Source organism: Globicephala melas, chromosome 17 (assembly GCF_963455315.2).
Source record: "Globicephala melas chromosome 17, mGloMel1.2, whole genome shotgun sequence".
Classification (NCBI taxonomy): Eukaryota; Metazoa; Chordata; class Mammalia; order Artiodactyla; family Delphinidae; genus Globicephala; species Globicephala melas.
In genome coordinates this window covers 15,166,031-15,189,724 of record NC_083330.1, presented here as the reverse complement: position 1 = coordinate 15,189,724, position 23,694 = coordinate 15,166,031, and the positions used below count along the sequence as shown (strand labels likewise).

Genomic DNA, 23,694 nt, shown 5'->3' with positions numbered 1-23,694 from the left:
TTACAAGCTAACTTAAAATCTAGTGATTTGCTCATCTTTTGTTAAATGTTTACTCTGTAATTTTCCTTCCACAGTTAGCATCATGGATCCTGAGGAGAAATGGAAAGCTCATCTTTAGTTTCAGCTTAAAGAAAGATTTTGTTGTTTTGTTTTTAGAGAATGGTATGTTTTGTTAACTATTAATTATTTACAGAGAATATAGCATGTGGAACATTGAAAATAATCCTAAATATACTTTAACATCATACTTATTCTAAAGTATGTAAATTACATTTTACACCTATAATATTAGCTATTTGTCTCACCTAGGTCTTATAACATTTTACCAAAAATTCAAAATCCAATAGTTTATCCATTTTCAATACATAAAATAAGTTTCTTTTAAAATAATTTATGTCATTTAAACTGGATTTTATTCTTAGAGGTTATTTATCTATTACCAGTGGTCAGTAATACTGTTTTTTTATAGCTGCTTCAATTAACAGCGCAGATTTCAGTGTAATCCTTCCTTTTCTGCAACCTTCGTCTATATCTGCAGATTACAGGCTTGTTTTCATGTTTCTATCAATTATATCATGTTTATATATCAGTTCTATACCTCTGTATCACGTATACTTTCTCATAGTGGCATCCTACAAATGATTCATGTAAATCAACTTCTGGTAATAGAAAAATATTAAATTCCCAATTAAAGTCATTGTATATAAATAATTATTTCTGTAATCCATTAGTACAACCAACTTACTTTCCAAATTTAGGTTTTCATATATAGTCATCAACATATATATGAATTATATACCAAAGTTTTTAAAATTAGAATATTATAAGACAGAATTTTTTATAAGAAGTGTTTATAAATAGTGGTTAGGGGACTTCCCTGGTGGCGCAGTGGTTGAGTCCACCTGCCAGTGCAGGGGACATGAGTTCGAGCTCTGGTCCAGGAAGATCCTACATGCCACGGAGCAACTAAGCCCGTGCACCATGACTACTGAGCCTGCACTCTTAGAGCCCATGAGCCACAACTGCTGAGCCCGTGCACCACAACTACTGAAGCCCACGTGCCTAGAGCCCGTGCTCTGCAACAAGAGAAGCCACCACGATGAGAAAACCATGCACCACAACGAAGAGCAGTCCCCGCTCGCCACAACTAGAGAAAACCCGCGCACAGCAATGAAGACCCAGTGCAGCCAAAAATAAATAATTTTTTAAAAAATAGATAAGCAACAAGCATATCTATTTAAAGTAAATAGTAGTTAGGGGGACTTCCCTGGTGGCACAGTGGTTGAGAATCCGCCTGCCAATGCAGGGGACACGGGTTCGATCCCTGGTCCGGGAAGATCGCACATGCCGCGGAGCAACTAAGCCCATGTGCCACAACTACTGAGCCCGTGCTCTAGAGCCCATGAACCACAACTACTGAGCCCGCGTGCTGCAACTACTGAAGCCCGCACACCTAGAGCCCACGCTCCACAGCGAGAGAAGCCACTGCAATGAGAAGCCCCCACACTGCAGCGAAGAGTAGCCCCTGCTCGCTGCAACTAGAGAAAGCCCGCGCGCAGCAATGAAGACCCAACACAGCCAAAAGTAAATAAATAAAATAGATAAATTTAAAATAAAATAAAAATATATAATGAGTTGTCTTTAAAAAAAAAATAGTAGTTAGGTTCTAAGGTAGCCCACCAATGCTTATTTAACCCATAAGGTTGCCAAATGACAATACAAAAATGAGCTCAGAATCCTGAAAGTATACTTTCTTTTCTCTTTTCTAAAGACTTTTTAAAAATTCTTTAAAAACTTTAACATCCTTACCTCTTCCTGCCACTTTTCCAAAGGCCCCTAGGATTTTCATACCATTCTAAACTCTGGAGACCTGTTGTGTTCCTGAAACCATTCCATATTACAAAATGACTGTGAACTCAACAACAAAAAACAAACAACCCAGTTCAAAAATGGGCAAAGGACTTGATAAGACATTTGTCCCAAGAAGATATGCAAATGGCCAATAAGCACATGAAAAGATGTTCACCATCTCTAATCATGAGGGAAATGCAAATTAAAACCACAACGAATTAGGACATAGGGATGAGAAGGGCATTCTGAACTGGGGGAATTGCATACACAAAGCTGTGGGATCGCTGTCTTTCTAAGGTACCATGGCACACTTTAAGCTGCAAGTGGATCTGTTGAAAGAGGGGTGATGAGGGAAGGTTATGAAACTTGGCTCTTGAATGAGTCTAGGCAACTGAGCTTTATCAAAAACAATGGCGTCCACTAAGTATCTGCCTTGTGTGGGTGCTGGGCCAGATGCTGGGGATACAGAGGGGAACAAAGTAGCATCTCTGCTCTCAAAATAAGCTCATCTGGTTGTGGAGACACACAATTACGATATGCAGTAGCAGTAAGTTTGTTTGGAGTAAAGGAAGAGTGTGTAACCTGGTTGGGTTACAGAAAGCTGCTTAGAGGAGGAGCCTACACCCAGTCATGAAAGATGAGTCAGTGGCAGCCAGGTGACGAAGTTAGGGGTATCTGTTTGGGAGATGAGAAGATTGTTCTAGTTGGAAGAAATAGTGTATGCACATAAACAGGTGGCAAAGCATCACGTGGTTGGGGAACTAATTTATGTGACTAAACTACACTGTATAGTATTTGTGGGTTGAGGTCATAAGGATAAGAAGCATCTCATGGGAACACAAACTCACAGGAACCAGTGTGCTGTCGTCCAGCCACACAGGATGGATATACACGATTTAGCAACTGGAAAGCAGGTGGTGGTCCAGGACAGGACTAGTATTATTCTGTTGTCTCCTCAACAGCGAGTTTGTCCCGGACCATGATGGTAATTTTGCTCCCCTTTTTGTTTCTATCACTCCAGCCAATTACTTTACCCCCATTCAATACACCCAGAGGTTGTAGATTACTCATAGCTTCCGCTTACTCATCTTCTATTTACTCAAAAGTTTTTGCATTCTCCTTATCATCACCTCTGCCCTCTCCCCGTAATCCTTCAGCTTCTGTTTTGCAACCACTGAGTAGCTCTCTAGGTGTCTCAGGTTCAGATCTCCTCATACAAGAGGACCTGACTGGTGTAATTAATCTTCTATATCCTTTTTGGAGAGCTCTCCCACCATCCTGTCCTGTATGTTACTGACCAGCCCTTATGGTAACTGCTCTAGACCAATCATCTGGGACCAGAAGGGTCCCAGGAAATTTTATCAGAAGGGCACCCCATTCGACAGAGGCAGTACACAGGGTAAGTATTCTGAGATGGCCTTTTCAGCACGGTAGGGGAGGGAACAAAGAAGCCAAAAGAGTCTCAAAGGTGGTAGAAGACAGAGTAACAGATATGAGAAATATTTAAGAAGAGGAATAGAACTTAGGGACCTATTAGGTCTTGAGGGATGGGATCAGGTGGAAAGGAAGAAGCCCAGTAGAGCTATAGATTTCTGGCTTGGGCAGCTGGGTAGTTGCTGAATTGATAACCAGGATGAGGGAATACAGGAAATGGGGTACATAGAGTGGGTAAGGGAGGGACGATGCATTGTACTGTAGATATGAGTTTGAAGTACCAGGGAACATCGAAAGAGAGATACCTGGTAAGCACTTAGATATACAGAGCTGGGGCTAAATAGGTAGGCTGTATTTTGTTGCAGGTTAGTGTAAGCAAAAAGGAAAGTTGGTTGGCACAGCTAACCAACCTGAGAAGGTTGAAGGTGAAGCCAGGTTTGTGAATAAGAATGAAGATTTGGATCCCATCAGTACAACCCCAAACATTTTTTTTTTTTTTTTTGGAGGGGGGCGGGTCAGAGCCTCCACAGCCGACTGGCTCCTTCACATGGTGAAGGTTACGGGCAGCTGTGGGCTCATAACCAGCAGGGAAAGCTAGTTCTTCCAGCTTCAGTTTGGAAAATCCTAGGGGAAGGACTCGATGACTTGTACTGGCTCATTACCCATACCTTGGACCAGTGTCTGTGGTCAGGGAAACATGAGATTCTGTATTTGGCCCAGCTTTGGTCACATGCCCGCCCCTGTGGCCACAGTGGGTGAGATCTCTTCTCAGATGGAGAAGAGGCTCAGAGAAGGGTTTGGGACCAGTACTGATTCCTTCATAAATAGCTTTCCCTTCTTTCCATTGTGTGTGAAATAGATGATAAATAAATCAGAGCTCTCTGCGGTAGCTCACCGGATGCCCCGGCCAACTCTGTGAAACCTGAATCTTCTCTGTGTGTTTCTGGGAGACTTTCTGAGTATTTTTAAGTTATTTGCGAATATTTTCATATGTCCAGGTTGTCACTTTAAGAAAAAGTAAAATTAATAACGTGTATGGGAAAAGAATCTGAAAAAGAATAGATATATGTATAACTGAATCACTTTGCTGTACACCTGAAACTAACACATTATAAATCAACTATACTCCAATATAAAATCAAAAACTTTTTAAAAAAAGAAAAAGTAAAGTTGACTAGTAGCAGGGAGGCTGGAATCCTAGAGAAAATGAGAAAAGATTTAAGTGCGAGTGTACCTTAACTCTGCCAATGCTGAACTTTGCGCCCTCTCCCTTGCCAGTCTCCCTTGCTCACCAGTGCAGTGCACCAGCTTAAATCTTGCTACCAATTTCCAGGCATTGTTGGAGCAGGAAAACTCATCAGTCTTTTCCCCCTTTTCCATTCTGGGGGGGGCTTCAAAGGATACTTGGTTTTGTTGGGAGAAAAAGTTCCATGTTTGAAATATTGACTGTGAAAGTCTTAGTTCCAGCCGCACTGATGCTGGGCCTTTTGAAACGTTTGGAATTAAAGCGGAGAATGGAGGAGGGGCCTATATAAGTGTATTTACTTGTGTATGCAGGCAATATCTCTGGAAAAACACCCCCAAAATTTAAAAAAAAACAGTAACATTGGTTACCTCCCAAGAGGAGAACTTATGGGTAGCTGAGGAACCGGGGATAGGACCGGAAACATCACAATCTACCCTTTTATATCTTTGGACTTTTGAATTATTTGAATGTATTGCTTATTCAAAATATAAATAATAAAACGTCTTAATCAAAAGAAAAAGCCTGAGTCTGTCTCATAGAATCTACTGGGCTAGTCTCCCAGAACAGAGGGGAGGTACATGCCCACTGGGAAAATGGTAAGTTGACCTGCACCCCAATCTACAGAGAAGCTTAAGAAGGCGGTCTGGGTTAGAGAGAGATTAGGATGTCACGGCCCTGAGGTTGCCATGAAAGCAATGGGTAAATGTACACAACCTTGGGGTGGGTACAAAGGAAGAGAATTGGCAAGGACGATTAAGAAAGCTTGATCAAGGGCTTCCCTGGTGGCGCAGTGGTTGAGAGTCCGCCTGCCGATGCAGGGGACACGGGTTCGTGCCCCAGTCTGGGAAGATCCCACATGCCGCGGAGCCACATGCTGCGCCCGTGAGCCGTGGCCGCTGAGCCTGCGCGTCCAGAGCCTGTTGCTCCGCAACGGGAGAGGCCACAACAGTGAGAGGCCCGCGTACCGCAAAAAAAAAAAAAAAAATGAAAGCTTGATCAAAGATAGGATAATCACTGGGAGAGAGGCGTGACAGCAACCAAGAGAGGCATCCGAAGAGGGACAGTCAACAGTGTTAAATGAAGACTCTTATGTGCTATGTATGCTTATTTTATCCATTATTGAATTATATAACATTAAATTCTCAAAAAAGTGGCTGCTGCTTACCAAGTTTATCCTGAAAGACTGCTCAAAAATGCTAAAATTCTGAATCCCCAGCAAATCCATATTAAAATCCATTAACATTATAGGCAGTTTTTAAAACCATATTAAGCATTATTGTTTGAAAATTAATTTTTGGTGCTGATTTATGGCAGATGGATCACATGTTTATTGCCATTCCTTTCCAAGAGCCCCCCCCGAAAATAATATAAAGTTTACAGAGGTAAAGATAAAAAATAATAGTAAAAGATATAAACCTGAGAAGACCATCCAAGAAGAGATTGCAGAGATTTTAATCAAATTTTGAAAGACAGCAGATAGAGTCAGGGAAGTGGTAAAACTATAGCCAAAAATTGGGGCTTCCCTGGTGGCGCAGTGGTTGAGAGTCCGCCTGCTGATGCAGGGGACACGGGTTCCTGCCCCAGTCCGGGAAGATCCCACATGCCGCGGGGCAACTAAGCCCGTGCACCACAACTACTGAAGCCCGCGCGCCCAGAGCCCGTGCTATGCAACAAGAGAAGCCACTTCAATGAGAAGCGTGAGCATCGCAACGAAGAGTAGCCCCCGCTCGCCGCAACTAGAGAAAGCCCGCACACAGTAACGAAGACCCAACACAGCCATAAACAAATAAACAAATAAATCCTTTTTTTAAAAAACTGGGATTGGTGAAAGCTTTTTTTTTTTTTGGCTTCACATGTAGCATGTGGGATCTTAGTTCCCTGACCAGGGATTGAACTCACACCTCCTGCATTGGAAGCGCAGTGTCTTAACCACTGGACCACCAGGTAAGTCCCCATAGTGAAAGCTTATTATGTGCAACAGACCCCAGTGCTACACAGCCAGCCAACCACCACCTCAAAAAAAGAGACTGATGTTTATTCTTGGAGGTGAAAGGTAGAAAAAAGTTAAGCAAAATTCAGAACAGTAGACCTCCATTCCCCTTTCCTCACCTGTCCCCAGAACAGCAGCTTCCAAATAGATGAATGCCAGGTAGAAGATTGGAAATTTCATCTCAAGAGAGAGAATGATCTAGAGAAAAAACTTGCACAAGCCCTGCTCACAAGACCCTAATCTCGTCAGAGACCTCACTTTGAACCATTGTTATAAAACTCCTCATCAAATCCTCCCAGGTTGGGGGGAAAAAAATAAGAAAAAACCTGCACATACTGTTATATGTGTGTTCTCCAACACAATGGCCATATCTCCCTACAATTTGACAAATCCTCTCATACACTCACCCACATATACAGTTTCCAATCAGTATCTCTTAGTATAAACAGAAATCAAACATCAGAAATGATGGAGCAAAACAAGCTAAAGTAAAGAAAAAAGTCAATGTAGAGAAAATTTTTTTAATTATTAGTATCTTTAGAGAGATAAGGGAAAGTATTATAATTTATAAAATAAGAAAGATTACTATGAAAAGTAACTGTGAAAAAGTCTTGGAAAATAAAAATATATAACCAAAATAAATAGAACGGTTGGAAAACAAAGTTGAGAAGAAAACAACAACAAAGATGGAAAAGAGAAGAAAAAAGACAGAAGACTTTAAAAGGAAACCAGGAGGTACAAAATCAAATAGGGGTCCAGACAGAAAAGAACTGAAAATAGGCAGAAATTATCAAAGAAGAAATACACGAAGATTTCCCAGAACTGAAGGACATGAGTCTTTCCACTGAAAGGGTCTACTTAGTGCTCAACAGTGTAAAAAAAGATAAAACAATCCATACCAAGTCATACCATTTCAAAATTTCAGAATATCAGAAATAAAGAGAAGCCCTTAGAAGCTTTCAGGCTATGGGTGTGGTGGTAGGATTGGTGGTTAGAATCACTTAGGAGGGAACATGACTCAAAATGGCACTGACCCGTGAGCCATGGCTGCTGAGCCTGCACATCCGGAACCCGTGCTCCGCAACAGGAGAGGCCACAGCAGTGAGAGGCCCGTGTACCGCAAAAAAAAAAAAAAAAAGAAAGGAAGAAAATGGCACTGGCTTTTTAAATGTAACAAGGGGTTTTAGGACATAATGCCTTCAACTATCTGAGGGAAAAATTATTTGTGTCCTAGAAGTTTACAACCAACTGAATTATCAGTCATGTGTCCAGGTAAGGACTCAAAAATTTGTGTATCTGCCATGCACCTCTCTTTAGGGAACTGCTGGATAATGCACTCCAGAGAAACAAGAAAAAGGAAGGCCCACAGGTGCAACAGCAAATCCAATACAGAAAATTGTCAAGAGTGAGTTCTAAGGGAATTCCCTGGTGGTCCAGTGGTGAGGACTTCACACTTTCACTGCCAAGGGCCCAGGTTCAATCCCTGGTTGGGGAACTAAGATCCCACAAGCTGCACAGCACGGCCAAAAACAAAAAAAGTGAGTTCTAAGACAAAGGGGTCTCCAAAGCCTGCTCCATATTGGAGTAAGAGGAAGCGGAGGCTTCAGAGAGCGATCTCCAGGGTGGAGGAAATGAAACATTATTTGGGATGGTTGAGGCTTTGGGGGAAAAAAACTGCTGGTAGTCAGACAACAACTCTAGTTGAGCAACTGAAAGGACAATCAGTTAATAGAAAACTATACTGGTGGCGGAGGGGGGAAATGAGGCAATCACTGAGTCCAAAAAATAAGAATGATGTTAGGAAAGAAATAAGTATGAAATACTATCTGACTCTTCAATCTTACGTAGGCAATAACATAAACACTGATTAAAAATTGCATTACAGGATAATGGAGGAAAGGAAATGGGAGGTCGAGAATGCTAAATCATCACCTGTGATAATAGAATGTCAATTCTATTACCCATTTCTTCCTTTTAGTGAGACCAACATCTATTCTAATGGCATATGATGCAGCCCATGCTTTTAACATTTTCCCAAGGGTTGAAGAAAATTTTTCACTGAAAGCAGCTCTCTGGTTTTATACCATAGAAGTATTCCCAGCCTACTTTGTGGGAGTAGATTAATCCTGCTTCTTTCCCCTGCTTCAGTTTTCAAAAATGGTGAACATGCTGACCACAAATGGTGTATCTCAAGATTTTATATCTAAACCTGAAACTCTAAGGAATATTGTTAACCATCCATTCTCTTGGTGCAAAACTATGGCCTTGAGCCACTTCCATCACTATCAAGTGGGGTACTTATTACAAATAAGCAAATTTCTGGTCCCTAACCAGATGTGCTGGATCAGAATTCCTGAAAAGGACCAAGGAATATCATTTTTCCCATTGACCCAGATAGTTCTTTATTCACACGAACAGAATTATAATTTAGTATTATGTTGTTGGTTTTTATTTTATCAAAGGTCAGTGTGAGATCCACACATATAAAATCTCTACCCGTTTGGTTTTTTTTTTAATGCTATTGAGGGCATTGTGTATTTTATTATTCAGTGTTCTTCAGTGTTCATGGAACGAAATCTCTTTCAGATTTCAGAGCTAGAAAAAAGTTTTTCTCTCCCATATGAACTGGTCTATTTCCTTTATGAGACTAGGGCTTGTCAAATTGGACTAACTATTAGAATCACCTGGGGAACTTTGAAAACATGCACGGCTTCCCAGACCCCAAGCCAGACACGCTCACCAGAATCTCCAGGTTAGGGAGGTTCCATGTGATGCTGATAATTAACCATGTTTCATACACTCTGCATGGGACAAACATCTAGTTAATTCAACATGTTCACATTTTGCCTTGACTTCCTGGAAGCTAGTCTTATAGCAATTTTTCTTGGAATCCAATTTTTAATAGAATCATTGTCCTTTTCTTCCTCCATTTTATTACTTGTCTTATTTAGTATGTTTTTAAAGAATTTCAACTTCAGAGGAAATAATTCCTAATAATACTGTCCTTTGGACCAGCACATTCCTTGCAATAGCATTTAAGCCTAAAATAAATTCGTTATTAGGATTAAAGAGTGAAAGAATGTTGTGAGCTTTTAAAAGTTTCATCATCCAGAGTTTATGGAGGATTCGTGGGAAATTACTGTTAGAAAAGTGCTCTGAAAACCACTGTTATTAAATGCTATATATATAAAATTAAGATCCTGATCGCCTTTATAGTCCCTTCGCTACAGGCACCCCCAAGACTAAATTCGTTGCTCTTCTTTCTTCTAATTCACCACCTCAAAGAGCTAATCCATTTTAGTCGTGGTAACCATCATCACCAAATGTATACTTGAGCTTGAATCTTTTGCTGTCTGCAGGGACTCTTCACGTAGCTATCTCCCAAAGTCCAGACGTCAATGTGAAGAAACTCAGTATATCTAAAACTGAACTCTTCTGCTTACTCCACAATCCCATATTCCTGATCACCTCTCCTTCCCAACTCACCATTTGGATAAGTAGCACCACCATTCCCCCCATGTGCCCAGCTGAATCTGTCCTTGGTCACTCCTATTTCTTTCAAGCCCCACACCATTTAGCAAGGCAATATTTATGATATAGTTTGAGGATGTAGATGCGATCTGAAGACCAAAGAAAATGCTGGTGGGTGTGAGAGATGCCAGGAGTGATAAACTGCCTAGGAAATGAAAGGGGCTTGCTTCACAGGAACGAAACCTATCGTTTCTCTCACATAGTCTCAGGGACTTATCCCTTTCTCTTTTCTTCCCTGGCCTGGCGCTCATTTCCTGAGTTAAAATAAACTACTAATTGATTTCCCAGGATGTGGCCTATTCCTGTTTCCATTCATCATGGTGGTGGTGGTGATGCTTTAGTAATATTATTTGTCCAATCAATTCCTCATCTACAGAAAAAGAATGATAATGGTACCTAACTCAATGAGTTTTGTATTAAATGTTCTTTGTGTTTATCACAGTGCTTGGTACCCAATAAATATTAGTTGCTATTATTTTGTTGTTGTTGTTAACAGAACACATTCACATATTCCCTTATGATTATTTCACTTGGACTTAACACCAATTAAGCTCCATAAAGCACCATATTTACTTTTTAGTAAAATCTTACCATATCTTTTAAAAATTCACATTCTTCATCTTGGGAGTTAACATTTAATAATTGTAAAATCTTAAACAAGTTATTTTACTGAGCCTCTGCTTCCTTATTTGAAGTAGGGAGAACATTATGTTCCTGGTTGATATGAGATTAAAATTAATAATGTATATATCAACGGTGTTTGGGGGACCGCAAAGAACTGTACACATTTTAACTGTTTTCACTCGTGCTGTAAGCTTTGTCTTTGAGCACAAGGGCTGATGCAAACAAGGAAACAGCTCCAAAGAATCCTTGGCCACCACCCCAAGACCTTGGTTCTACTAGGCACCGAGCCATACACCATTTTTCTGACGGCTACAAGACATCATGTCAGCTCCACCAGTCACAAATTCCCTGAGGTATAAGACCTTCTAATTTTAGAAGCAGTTGAGCAAAGCATTTTGCACAGAACGATGCTCTCATCATTTCATTCTCCTCAGGTGAAAGTGATCTACTGGGTGACCTCCCTGGCAGAGGTGAGTCTCCAGTTACTTTGCGAAGCATACCCCCAATCTGCTGCTGCAGTGTCCTCGTGTACCCATCTCCCCAGGAACCACTTACCTACCGCCATTTTCCTGTCTGTTCATGAGAACTAAGACCCTCTTGCAGGCGAAACAAATTCAAAGCAGGACCACTCCTCTATCTGTGTCTGCTGAGTTGAGTTCAGAAATCCATCCTACTACACATCTTCAGAGTCCTTGGCTGTTGCCTGAAATACAAGCCATCTATTCTATCCCATCCATCTAGTCTATGACCATCCATTCAATCAGGGTCATACTACTGTTGGATTTTTCTCCCCTGATCCAACCACCTCCTGCTGTTCCTCTACCTTTAGAACCTTCCCACCATGTTCCCTGGGACACCTATGTTGGTTCATGTTCTTATTTGCCCAACACCTCTTCCTCTGCACCTTCTAATAATAGACTCACTTACCCTACCCATGGGAAATGCATGTGACCAAGATAGGCCACGTGACACAGACATGATCATACAACCAAGCCAGCTTTGTCTAGGTCTTCCTTTGGGATTGTTCCGATAAAACTTGCAAGTGACAATGTTCTCTGCCATGTAAATAAAGTCCATTGACTATAGGGAAAAATGAAGCCAACCTGAAACAAAAGACAGAAAAAAAGATACATTGAGAGAGAGTCCTGATGAGGTCAGGTACCTGGTTCTAGCTCCCACGATCCACAGAGCGTCCCAGTTCCCCAAAGCTTTTCTTTTGAATCTGCTGAATCTTGTGAATCTTCTTTTCAGTCCCTTGCAACTAGGAGAGTTATAATAAGATAATCCACTCCAGTATAAAGAAACGCCCTACATCCTCCAACCCTGCACCGAGCACTCCCTTAACCAGCTGCTTAAACTGTATCCTAGCCCTCCCCTCAAACCACCAAGCCCCTTTAGTGGGGCTGACAGTCTCCTCCTGTCCAAACCCCTCCAGGGCCACCCTGTTCCTGTGGCCATCTTTCCCTCCACGCTTGTGGCTGTCACTCCCCTCTCATTCCTTCAAAACAGGATTGTGCCTCACTGTCTTCCTGGCACTGCCCTTCCTGATCTCATCACAGCGGGAAAGAACCTCCACTCAGGTCCATGACTGCTTTGTCTCTGCTGACCTTGCCTTGTCCCTCCTTCATTTCCGTGTGAAAAGAGGTGTCCCCTCCTATGTAAAGTTAATCCTCTACCTATGTTCTGGAGGATCCAAACCTTCAAGACCTCAGTCCATCAATTTTCCCACCTCTCCCCATCTCCCCAGTGTCTTCAACCTCTTCCTCTTTTCCCTTTTCTCGTATCTAAACACGATCAACTGTCACATCATTCAACAGCAAACACGAAACATACCTTAACTCCCTGATTCTTCTTTAGTGACCTACCCTGCTCTCTCCTCCCCTTTGAAGCTAAACTTCTTGAAATCACTTACACTTCCTGTTTCCATTTTTACACTTTGCATTCACCACTTTCTGAAACTGATCTCTCATCTATCAGAGAAGCATTAACTCAGGCCCTTGGTGTGCTAAACAAAGTGAGACTAAATAAAGTGAACTAAGTTATAGTTTAAATAAGGATAGACACTCCATCTTGGGTTCCTTAAGCTTCTAGAGGTCAGAAGATCACAGCCCTGCCCCTAGGGGGACCCAAGAGTGATCTGGCTGGGTCACAGCCTTTTCATTACCAGTTGGCTCTCCCTCCAAGGGTGACGTGTCCTCTCTTGACAATCTTTCCTAAGAGTAACAACACTGCATTATAAATTTGGCTTATAGTTTCCATAGCAGTAAAATTTATACTCAAGAAAATTATATCATTTCCAACTATTAAAGCAACGATTTCGCTTCCTCATAGAAATACAATTTCTTCCTCACAAGACGAGCGCAATTTTATATTCTTAAAATTTACTATAAATGATTTAACAATAGCATGTAAACAGATAAATGACCCGTTTTTGTTTTGTTTTGTTTTAATGGGCTTTGTGTTTCCATCAGAGCAGGAACCAGTCTCTTCAATGGATCAGGTTGAGAATCATTGCTCTCTGGAAGTTCAGAGTCATCCTGGTAAGTGAAGCTCCTGGAGTACTATTTATACTGAAACAGAATGGGTTTGTCAGACAAAAAGGTTGCCAGCCCTGGGACTTTGGGCAAATTACTTAACCTCTCTGAGCCTCAGTTTCCCTATTTTTAAATTAGAATAACAACTATTCATAGGGTTTCTGTGAAAACTAAATGATGTAACTTATTTGAAAGCAAAATATCAATACCTGGAACACAGTAGTCATACAACAAACATTAGTTTCTTCTTTTCCATTCTTTTGTCCCCTAGGAGCTGTTGAAATCCAACAGTCCCACTTTAGTTCTTCCTTTTATTAGGCACATGCTTGTTGTACTTACTTTTGCATCATCTCAGAACTGTTTTTTTCCTTTTCATATATGTCTTATGCGACCAACTAGAAATAACCTCTTTGAGGGCAAAGATTGTCTCTCCATTTCTTTTATATTTCTCATAATTACAGCAACCCTATGCCACAGATTTTCCCGGATAGACCCAATTTCAAACAGTCTGCTTTTCGTCCTTTTTTAAACTATTAAAAATATCCTGAGAATCCCAACATTTCGGGATCCAAGCTACATTTGCGGAAACATCAGTTACCCACAAGACAGTGTCTGTACACATAGGAGCCAGCACCACACTGGACACACAATAGCCTCCAGAGCTGGACACACCTGAGCAATCAGTCTGCTTAAGAGAGACCTCCAGAGCCCTGAGGGTCTCCTTAGACCACTTTCCCCACCACCATGACCCACCTTCAGAGGATTTAACGGCAGTCCTCCCTCCCTATAAGCTTCTGAAGCAGCCCATCCTAAAAAGGAAGCTAAAATTAGAATTGATTCCCCACTTTCCCTAAAAGACCATCTGCATAGTTGCCCCATGCGGCAGGACCCTTTCCACCTTAGTCTCCTTGGAGGCGAACCTCCAGGTCATCCACCATCACCACATTCTCTCCCCCTCGTGGCTCTTCCTCCCCTGATTTGACTTAAGCTAACCTCCCCCCACCCTTCCACTGCATCCCCTAGAACCCCAGCTGTGTCATCGACCAAGCCCTCCACAGCCTCCACCCTTTTCTGCAGTTTCTTCACCCTCTTGCACCTGGGGCCGCTCTCAGTGGAAACTGAAACCTGCTTCTCCCGGAGCATCACGAGGCAGCTGCTCTCCCGCCCACCCCAGCACGCAGCAGAGCCCAGCGGGGGAGTGGGTGTGCCCATGCCCCTCCCTGCTGCCGACAGAGAGCTCTCCCCCCTCCCCACAAAGCCCGCGCTCTTCTGGAAGCCCATGCCCTCCAACTACACCACCCACTCACTACCCGCGGCCCCGCGACCGTCACCCGCTCACCGGTCTCCTGACCCCTCTTCATCCTCTTCACTCGTGCCGGATGTCTGCGCCCGCGCCCTTCCCCTTCTGCTCCCTGAGTCACTCCGGGCGACAGACCATCCATAAAGCGCGTGGAGGGCGCTCTCCCCTCCTACTGCCTCGATGACTCCTCGCTTCCGACGTGCGCCCTCCATCACGCCCCTCCCATCTCATGGCCAAGGACCGCACGACCTCAGGACTCATCCGCAGCACCCCACCCTCTGACCACTTGCTCTTTGGCCAACTAGCCCCACTCCAACCATCTTCCACCCCGTGGGCGTCCCCACTTCCGAGGCCCCAGCACTCTGTATCTGAGGATGCAGAACTGGCAAGGAACAGATGGTACCCTCGGAAGGGCTGAGCTGGAGAGAATTTCATGAAAGGCCTATGGACAGAGGAGCGGGCCGGCTGAGAGAACCAAGCAGAGATAGGGGAGCTCCCGGGCAGCCCGAAGACGCAGGGGAGAGAAAGAGGTACTGAGCCCAGCAAGAGCTGGAACGTGAGAGAAAGGCTGACAGGGGCTGTGGCCACCGGAGAACACAGGCCCGGCCAGAACCATCATAAGGCCAGGAGGGATCAAGGGAGAATAAACCCCCAAAACTCGCTTCTGGTTTTTGGCCAGTGCCTTCCATTGGCTGAAGTCAGAGGGCCAGGGAGCTTCAGTGATGCGATCTGAAGAGGTCTGCCTTTCACAGCAAAACAGGGTGGATTGCGGGTGGAGGGTGACCAGGTAGGAGAAGCACAGCCACCTCCTCACAGCCCTGGCCTATTCTGCAATTCCCCTCAACATCCTTGCCCCTCTGTCATGCTGGCCTGGCAGACCCCAACTCTCTGCCTTCTCCAGAGCTGTATCCAAGCAGGGGGATGGGACCGAAGACAATTATGGGGCTCTGCTTACTAGTCTCACTTTCAATGCAGGCCCTCAAGGAGGAAGCACTGCTGTCTGATGACACTCCTCTAATCCATTCACCCTCCCACAGTTTTACCCCTTTTTCTCCTCAGTCTCCAATATACTATCCCCACTCCTGATGATTTCATATGTTACTGAGAAAATGGAAACAACAAGAACACAACTTCATCTAGCCATTCTTAACCTATCCACAAACTCTGCTCTCCTCTGGTTACTGTGGGAACCCCATCCCTGTTACAGTGGGTGCTTGTACTTGTATACAAGATGCCATCACCTCTTACAGACCTGCAGGTATCTCCTGCGGAAGAAACTTCTTGCTCTAACGGGTCATTCTCTCTGCGTGCAAACATAAAATAGATCATATCCATGGGGAAGGACGGGTTGGGAGTTTGGGATTAGTGGACACAAAGTATTATATACAGAATGGATAAACAACAAGGTCCTACTGTATAGCACAGGGAACTATATTCAATATCCTGTGATAAACCATAATGGAAAAGAATATGAAAAAGAATGTATATATGTATAACTGAATCACTTTGCTGTACAGCAGAAATTAACACAACATTGTAAATCAACTATACTTCAATAAAATTGTTTAAAATGGATCATATCCAAAAAGAAAACAAAAACTTTCCCTAGACCCTTCAGCCCCTCTCTAACTACTTGACCATTTCTGTCTCATCTTATAGGAAAAACTCCTCAAATGAGTTGCTTATACACATGCCTCCATGTTTCCACCTCCCACTCTCTCGAAACCCACTCCAATCAGCTATTTATTCCTATCATTCCGAAGAAAACACTCTCTTGAAGGTCACTAATGATCTTCATAGTAAGTTAGGGTCCTAGCAGGAACAAATGGCACATTCAAAGTGGGTAATTTGAGGAAATTTTCACAAAAAGACTCTTCAGAAACCACAAGGGATACTGGCTGTAACCATGGAGTGATTCAAGGGGCCAGAGGAAGGAGCAGGTAGGTAACTGAGCCCGAGAGAGAGCGGTGGAAGAGGACCTCCTGGCAAAAGCTGTGACTTTCTCTGGAAGATGGCAAGAGTGCATGGCGGGAGCTCCCAGCCCCTGACTAAGCAGAGCAGTACTACAAGGATCCACCATTTCTGCCCAGTGTGCTGGAGCGCCCTGCTGGGCTGGCCGAGATGTTCTCAGGCTGCACCTCAGTGTGAGGTCTTCCTGGCAGGTCCTCCCTCCTTCCTTTCACAGGTGTCAGACAGGTTTCGTGGTCTGCAGCCTTTCCCTACCGACTCCTCTCCCATTTATTTTTCACAAACGTTATTGCTGACGAATCCCTTACGATTCTGACTCTGTCTTGGCATCTGTTTCCTGGATAACCCACACTGCCACAAACTCACATCCTCTGAATTGCCAAATACAATGGTCAGCCCAAGTCCTACAGCTGTCCAGAGTATGGTAGGTTTCATGCAACTAAAAGAACACCAGTGGGGGTATTTTCTCACAAAAGAGTGAAAAATAATTAAATTTTAAGGTTTGAAAGAGTCCATTTCAGTTTAAAAACTCACTTTAGTGGAACAATTAATTTCCAAATGACCTAGAATATTTCCATGTCACCCTTCACCAAACAAGTCTTGAAAATACCCATCACATTGGTAATGACTTGTTTATTGTCTTCCATTCCAGGTATATGAGTTTCAAGAACAAAAACTAAGTCTTTCTTTGGGGAATAATAAAAATGTTCTAAAGTTAGATTATGGTGGTGGTTGCCCCATTTTGTAAATATACTAAAAATCATCAAATTGTACTCTTGAAATAGGTGAACTATGTGATATAAATTATATCTCATTAAAGCTATTTTTAAAAATGCAGTTGAGTCATTAGAGATGGCCACAGAAGTCAGTAAAGGTTTCAGTGAAGTCACCTGTGAATGAGATTTGAAGGAACAGTAGGCGTGGGGTGTGTAGATGAGGGGAGAGGAGAAAACATCCCAGACAGAAGCAGCAGCGAGCACAAAGCCAGGGAGAGCATGGGAAGAGAGCAGACTATCGTGTGTATAGAGTGGGAAGCCAGTAGTGCTGGTACTAAGAGATTGGGGCCTATAGAGGAAGAGTTTGAGAATGTCTGGGTAGGCAGAAGCCAAACCATAAAGCACTATTTAGTCATGCTAGCTTCCCATAAAGGAAAAGGGAAACCACCAAAAAAATTTGAAAAATTTTGTTAGAAGCATCATTCTAATATGAAATTGGAAGGTGATTTGGAGGTAGGTAAAACTAGTAATTGTTTGATCAGAAAGTAGGAAAATAATAATAGCTAACATTTGGGACCTCCCTGGTAGTCCAGCAGTTAGGACTCCTTGCTTCCACCGCAGGGGGCACCGGCTCAATCCCTGGTCAGGGACCTAAGATCCAGCAAGCAGTGTGGCCAAAAAGAAAAAATAATAACAATAATAGCTAACATCTATACCTAACTCTCTACTAAGCACTTTCCTTGAATCATCTCATTTAATTGCTAAAGTAGGCTACAGGTACTACAATTATCTCCTTTTTATTGATGATATGGTTTGCTCCCTCACCTCTTCAAGTCTTCAGGCAAATGCAATTTCCCACACTTTCCCTATTCCCCTTGCTTTATTTTTCTCCAGGACCCTCATCTCAATTTAAGACATGTTTCACTTTTTAAATCTTGTGTAAAGATCCTCTTCCCATACTAAAATGAAAGCCCATAAGAATAGGTTCAATTGTACTTTTCCTTCATTTCTATATCCCCAGTGCTTAGCATATGGTAGCTGCCCAATAAATAGTTTTTTGAATGCACGAATACATAAATAAATGAAGAAATCGAATCTCATGGAGATAAGTAACCATGATCATACAGATAATGAGTGACAGAATTCTGACTTATAAACCCATGTTCTTAAACCACTAAGGCATTCACCAGACTTGTAATATTGTCGGTGAGCAGTGAGTCCCCTCCTGAGGGTGCAGCAGTGGGAAAGGGAAGGGGGGACTCAATGGCCTTGGGTTTCTTTGGTAATAGTTTGGATATGGAAGGATGCTGAAAGGGATCAGTCCAGGATGACTCTGGTTTCTAGATCTGGCAAATGGGTAAACAGTGGTACAATTCATCTGGAGAAAGAATACAGGGAGTCTTGGTTTGGGCAGAAATATGAAAGAGGAAGACATGTCTAATCCACAAACTTTTAAAAATCATCTCCCTAGATAACTAAGAAGTGTCGTTAATAATAAATATGAAGCCAGTAAACCCAAACTTATGAACTTACTTCAGTCGCATGCCCGTTGGGGGATGGGTAGGTGAGACCAAATAGGAATTGTTCCTTTTTGAAAGCTAGTTCAAGGCTACAAAGAACAGGAAACAAGTCCTCAGGCGTGTTTAAAATAACTCTGAAGTTAACTTTTAAGGCAGCTGCTAAAACCGAATGCCCCTACCCTTATGTAGTTAAGCTGTACTCATACGTTTAGGTTATTTTGCTGGTGGCAGTGGCTTTCAAGAAGTGACAATCAATGTGGAAGCAGGCACTGACACCCAAGGCCAGGGTGGCACAGAGGGCGGAAAGCACGCTTGCACCCGTGCACGCCGTAGCACGTGGCCGCCCTCTGACCGCGGCGCGGACTCAGTCTGTTTAGTAACCGCAGGAAGCTCGCGCCTCAAACGACTCCCAACCCCAGTCCTGGAGCGGAGCAGGGGAGGCGCCGCTCAGGTTTGTTACACTCGCCCGGCCCCGGGCGGACGGCCTCCGCTCCCTAGGCGGCGCTGTGGGCTCGCAGGGGCGGCCGCGACACGAGAGAGCGCCGTCTCCCCAGTGCGCATGCTCGCCTCCTGTGTGGGCTTGCCTTTTTTTTTTTTTTTTCCGGGCGGCCCCGGCGGCTGCGTACTGGCTGTGGGATGGGAAGTGAAGCCCCAGCGAGCGGCAGCGGCGGGGCTGTGAGGAGCAGCCAGGGGGAGGAGGAGGCGGCGGCGGCGGCGGCGAGTCGGTGAGCAGCTGGGAAGAGCGGAGCCGGGGCGGAGCACCTGCAGGCACGGGCGACGGCTTCACCATGGCGATTCGCAAGAAGAGCACCAAGAGCCCCCCGGTCCTGAGCCACGAATTCGTCCTGCAGAATCACGCGGACATCGTCTCCTGTGTAGCGATGGTCTTCTTGCTGGGGCTCATGTTCGAGGTGAGCCCTGCCCGCGCCCCAATCGCCCGCCCGCCGTCCCCTTCCCGGCCCCCGGCTGCCAGCTCAGCCCCTCGGCCCGGGACCGCGGGGGACCCCGGCGGGGGGGTGCGGGGGGAGGTGCCGGCCGCCTGGCCCGGAGGAGCGGGCCTGCCCCGCGCCCTGCCGGGCTGGGGCTGTGGAGCCCCGGGAGCCTGGCCGCCGTGCGCCCGCAGGGGCCGGGGCCGCCGCGTCGCCCCCTCGGCCATCACGCACGCCGCCCTCCCGCCGCCGCCCCCTCCCGCCGGCCGCGCCGCGCAGTTCCTGGTTCCCGCGAAGGGTTACGTGGCAGCCGGCGAGGGGCCGGCGGTTGGCGGGGGCGGCCCCTGAACGCCGAGCTGGCTGCGGGCGGTGGGCGGGCTGGGCAATGGCCGGCGCGCCCGGCTGGCCAGGCCGCGGGGGCCGGAGAGCGCTCGGGGGCGGGGTCCGCGGCGGCACCGAGTCTGGGGTGAAACCGACGGAACCCGGCGTCCGCTGCCCACTGGAAGGGCGGTGGCCGCGGGGCAGCGAGTGATCTCCGCGGGATCGGAGCTCCGAGTCGCACCCACCCGATTGTTTTAACTCCTGTCTCCCAAGCTGGTATTGTTATCAGTGATCGAACTTTTTGCCCCAGCGCTTGCTCTTTTCTTAAGGAAACAAGGTCTGATACAGAAATCGGGGTTCTGAACAGCAGTGCCGAGGCGTCGGATAATTTTCTTTTTGTTTCTTGAAATAGGAGAGGATGGAAATGTCAGGAGTGTGTAAATTCTCATCCCACGTAGCGAGTATTGTGATGACTTACTTAACAGCTGTTGAATGTGGGTATAAACTTTGCAAGGTGAACGTGTAACATCCTACGGCTTCCTTTCCCTCCCTCCCCAGTACACACGCCCATTCCTTATCTTCTTTCCCTTTTTAATTTTTCTCTGTAGCTCCTGTGCCCCACCAAATACACTAATTATTTTACTTATTTATTGTCTCCCCGCTCCTGGAATGTAACTTCAGTGAGGGCAGAAATTTTGGTTTTTTCCTAATCTATTTCCAAAGCCTAAATTTAGGAGATGCTTACAAAATATTTGCTTAATGAGTGACATTAAGAATTCTTGAGAAAAGCTGGTGTAATGAGACTGCCAGTGACCGAAAGTTGAATAAATAGTTTAAACGGAGCCCATGTGGGTTTTTTAAATGTTACGATTAGGTAACTTAATATTTTAATAATTTTTTGCTTCTCTTCAAATGGACTTTTCTGGATCTAGATACAGATTTTTTGATTCTTGATAGTGTCATTTACGTCCACCTAGTCCACTGCTAAGGAGGTAGTGGGTATACTGAAAGGGAGGGTAGAAGGGAACTAACATATGTCACATCGTTCGATTTAGGCTGGGCCTGTGCTACTTACCTACTGAATGACCCAGGGCTAAGCCTCAGTTTTTCTGTTCTGTATAAGGAAATAACATCACCTGTGCTGTTCTCACAGCCATTGTTTGCGGAGATCAGATGATATGGTGAGAAGGCATCTCACGGTTTATACAGAACTACATGAATGTATATAATTTTAGAAATGCAATGCTAAACATTTGTACTCTCTTTCTGAATTTTATACTTGTATATACTTTCTGCTTTGGTGTTAGAAGTAATACTTTTGTGTGTACAATATACTGAACAGTTCCATAAAGCTTGCCATAACCCGTCTCCACGTGGTAAGAATCCCTGTTTTTAAAGATATAATTTAGGAGTAATATTACCTGCAAGGTGTATTTGCAATGCGTTGAGTGAAATGGAATATAAATCAGAAGTGCTGACACTTAGAAATGTTATAACGTTGCTTTTATGTAAAATATTTCATGTTCTCTTACCACATTTCTAGAGAAGTTCACCACCTGTACCTTGCCTCACATGTCAATGATTTTTTAACAGTGAGTGGATTTTCACCTTTACATCCGTAAAATTTATCAATTTAAATAGACACAACAAAGATCTAAATAGAAGTTTTTAAAGTCCATTCAAAAAAGAATGTTGAAGTAGTAGACAGAAGGAAGTTTGTGCAGGTTGTACTACATTTTTCTTACCATATGTTAAAGTTTTAGGAGTTGAAAGCATGTTATCTACCTATGGGAAAAAATTCACTGGATTAGTTTTGCTACTTGACTTTTAAAGTAATTGCTGTGGGACTTGCCTGGTGACGCAGTGGTTAAGAATTTGCCTGCCAGTGCAGGAGACACGGGTTCAAACCCTGGTCCAGGAAGATCCCCCAGGTCTCAGAGCAACTGAGCCCACGTGCCACAACTGCTGAAGCCAGCGCGCCTAGAGCCCGTGCTCTGCAACACAGGAGAAGCCACTGCAATGAGAAGCCTGCATGCAGCAACAAAGACCCAACACAGCCAATAATTTTTTTAAAAAAATTAATTAATTAAAAAAAATAATAAAGTAATTGCTGAATCTCAACGTTAACGTAGTTATAGAATGACAGTATTTGTGCTAGAATAATAGAGAAGTTAACGTTTTTGCAACAGAACTGTTCAGCCTTTTGTGTAAAGGAAAGACTTTCCGACATTGAGGAAATGTCTGAGGATTTATGGTGAAATTGACAAAGCAATAACATACTGTATTACTAGCCAAAATGAAGAATCAATATAGACGCTGAAGCTAAAGGGAGTTAGGGCTCTACTGCTTGCTAACTGGGCGGCCTAGGGCATGTCATATAACTTCTTAGAACTTGTTTCTTTTTCTGTAAAATAGGGCTCATCAGATTACTCTGAGAATTAAACTAAGTTTTATAATGGCTAGTTCAAAGTGTGGCTTACAGGAGGCATACCATAAATGGTAGCTCATTATTCCTTAGCTATTTATCAAAGTCGAAAAACAGAAGACAGCATTTTTTTTTAATTTATTTATTTATTTATTTTTGGCTGCATTGGGTCTTCGTTTCTGTGTGAGGGCTTTCTCCAGTTGCGGTGAGCAGGGGCCACTCTTCATCGCGGTGCGCAGGCCTCTCACTATCGCGGCCTCTCTTCTTGCGGAGCACAGGCTCCAGACGCGCAGGCTCAGTAATTGTGGCTCACGGGCCCAGTTGATCCGCGGCATGTGGGATCTTCCCAGACCAGGGCTCGAACCTGTGTCCCCTGCATTGGCAGGCAGACTCTCAACCACTGCGCCACCAGGGAAGCCCAAAGACAGCATTTTTATGTGAGAAAATGTTCTAACAGTTAGCATCTAAAGAGATTGTATATACTAATAAGGTTGATAAAGCAATAGTTTGTTTGGGAGATACGGAAGAGTTTAATTTCCAGGGAAGTTCGTGTTATCAAAAATTGCTGTGAATTTTGAAATCATGCTTTTAGTACAGACAGTTTCTGTCCACATACTGCACATCATGGTCTATAATGAATGACTGAATATTGGAGTTAGGAAAATTTAACAGTTGAAAGATGTAAAGATACTTGGGAAGCTTTCTGAAAGTGAGGATATAGAAGAGGAGTTAGGGGTTTCCACGAGGAATATTTTCTTCTGGGAGGGATTTACTTTTCAGAGGCTCAGGAGTCCAGGTCGTTTGTGCCATGCCAGGTTTGGGGGACCTTTACAATTTCAACTATGTAGAACAGTCTTGGGGGTTTGTTTTATTTTTAAGCATGGCTTATCTTAATGCCAACATTTTCTTTCCTCCTTTTTTTTTTAAGAACTTAATTTTATATAAGCTGGTGAGAAAATGGGATTTGATATTCAGAAATTGCCTTTATCTTTGAGACACCCAGTCAATGTAGTAGTCACACTTCCCTCTGACAAGTACAAAATAGTTAACCTCTCTGTATGACAAGAAAAGATACCAAGCCCCAGCTGGTGAGCACTAAAGAAATATTATGATATTCATGATACTCCATACAATGCAGAATTAAATAACTCATTAGAGTCGTGGTAACCTGTTTAAGATGTATCTGAATAAGCCTCATATTTTTCTTATAAATGGAGAGCAGTGCTTTAAATGTCCAAAATTGTCATAAACTCATTTTTACTTTTGAGTACGTTGTATATTTCTGTAGCATATTTTATTCCAAAC

At 43.8% G+C, this 23,694-nt stretch overlaps 2 protein-coding genes across 2 annotated transcripts in view; both read left to right on the top strand.

Moving 5' to 3' along the window:
* Positions 1–1,962, top strand: part of LACTB2 (lactamase beta 2) — a 31,618-nt gene extending 29,656 nt beyond the window's left edge. The window contains exon 7 of the mRNA XM_030859581.3: positions 75–1,962. Within this exon, the coding sequence (XP_030715441.1) occupies positions 75–118 (44 nt within the window). The 3' untranslated portion in view covers positions 119–1,962. The remainder of the gene's footprint in view (positions 1–74) is intronic.
* A 17,366-nt stretch (positions 1,963–19,328) lies between these two features.
* TRAM1 (translocation associated membrane protein 1) overlaps positions 19,329–23,694 on the top strand; it is a 29,021-nt gene continuing 24,655 nt past the window's right edge. Inside the window, exon 1 of the mRNA XM_030859579.3 lies at positions 19,329–19,625. Within this exon, the coding sequence (XP_030715439.1) occupies positions 19,503–19,625 (123 nt within the window). The 5' untranslated portion in view covers positions 19,329–19,502. The remainder of the gene's footprint in view (positions 19,626–23,694) is intronic.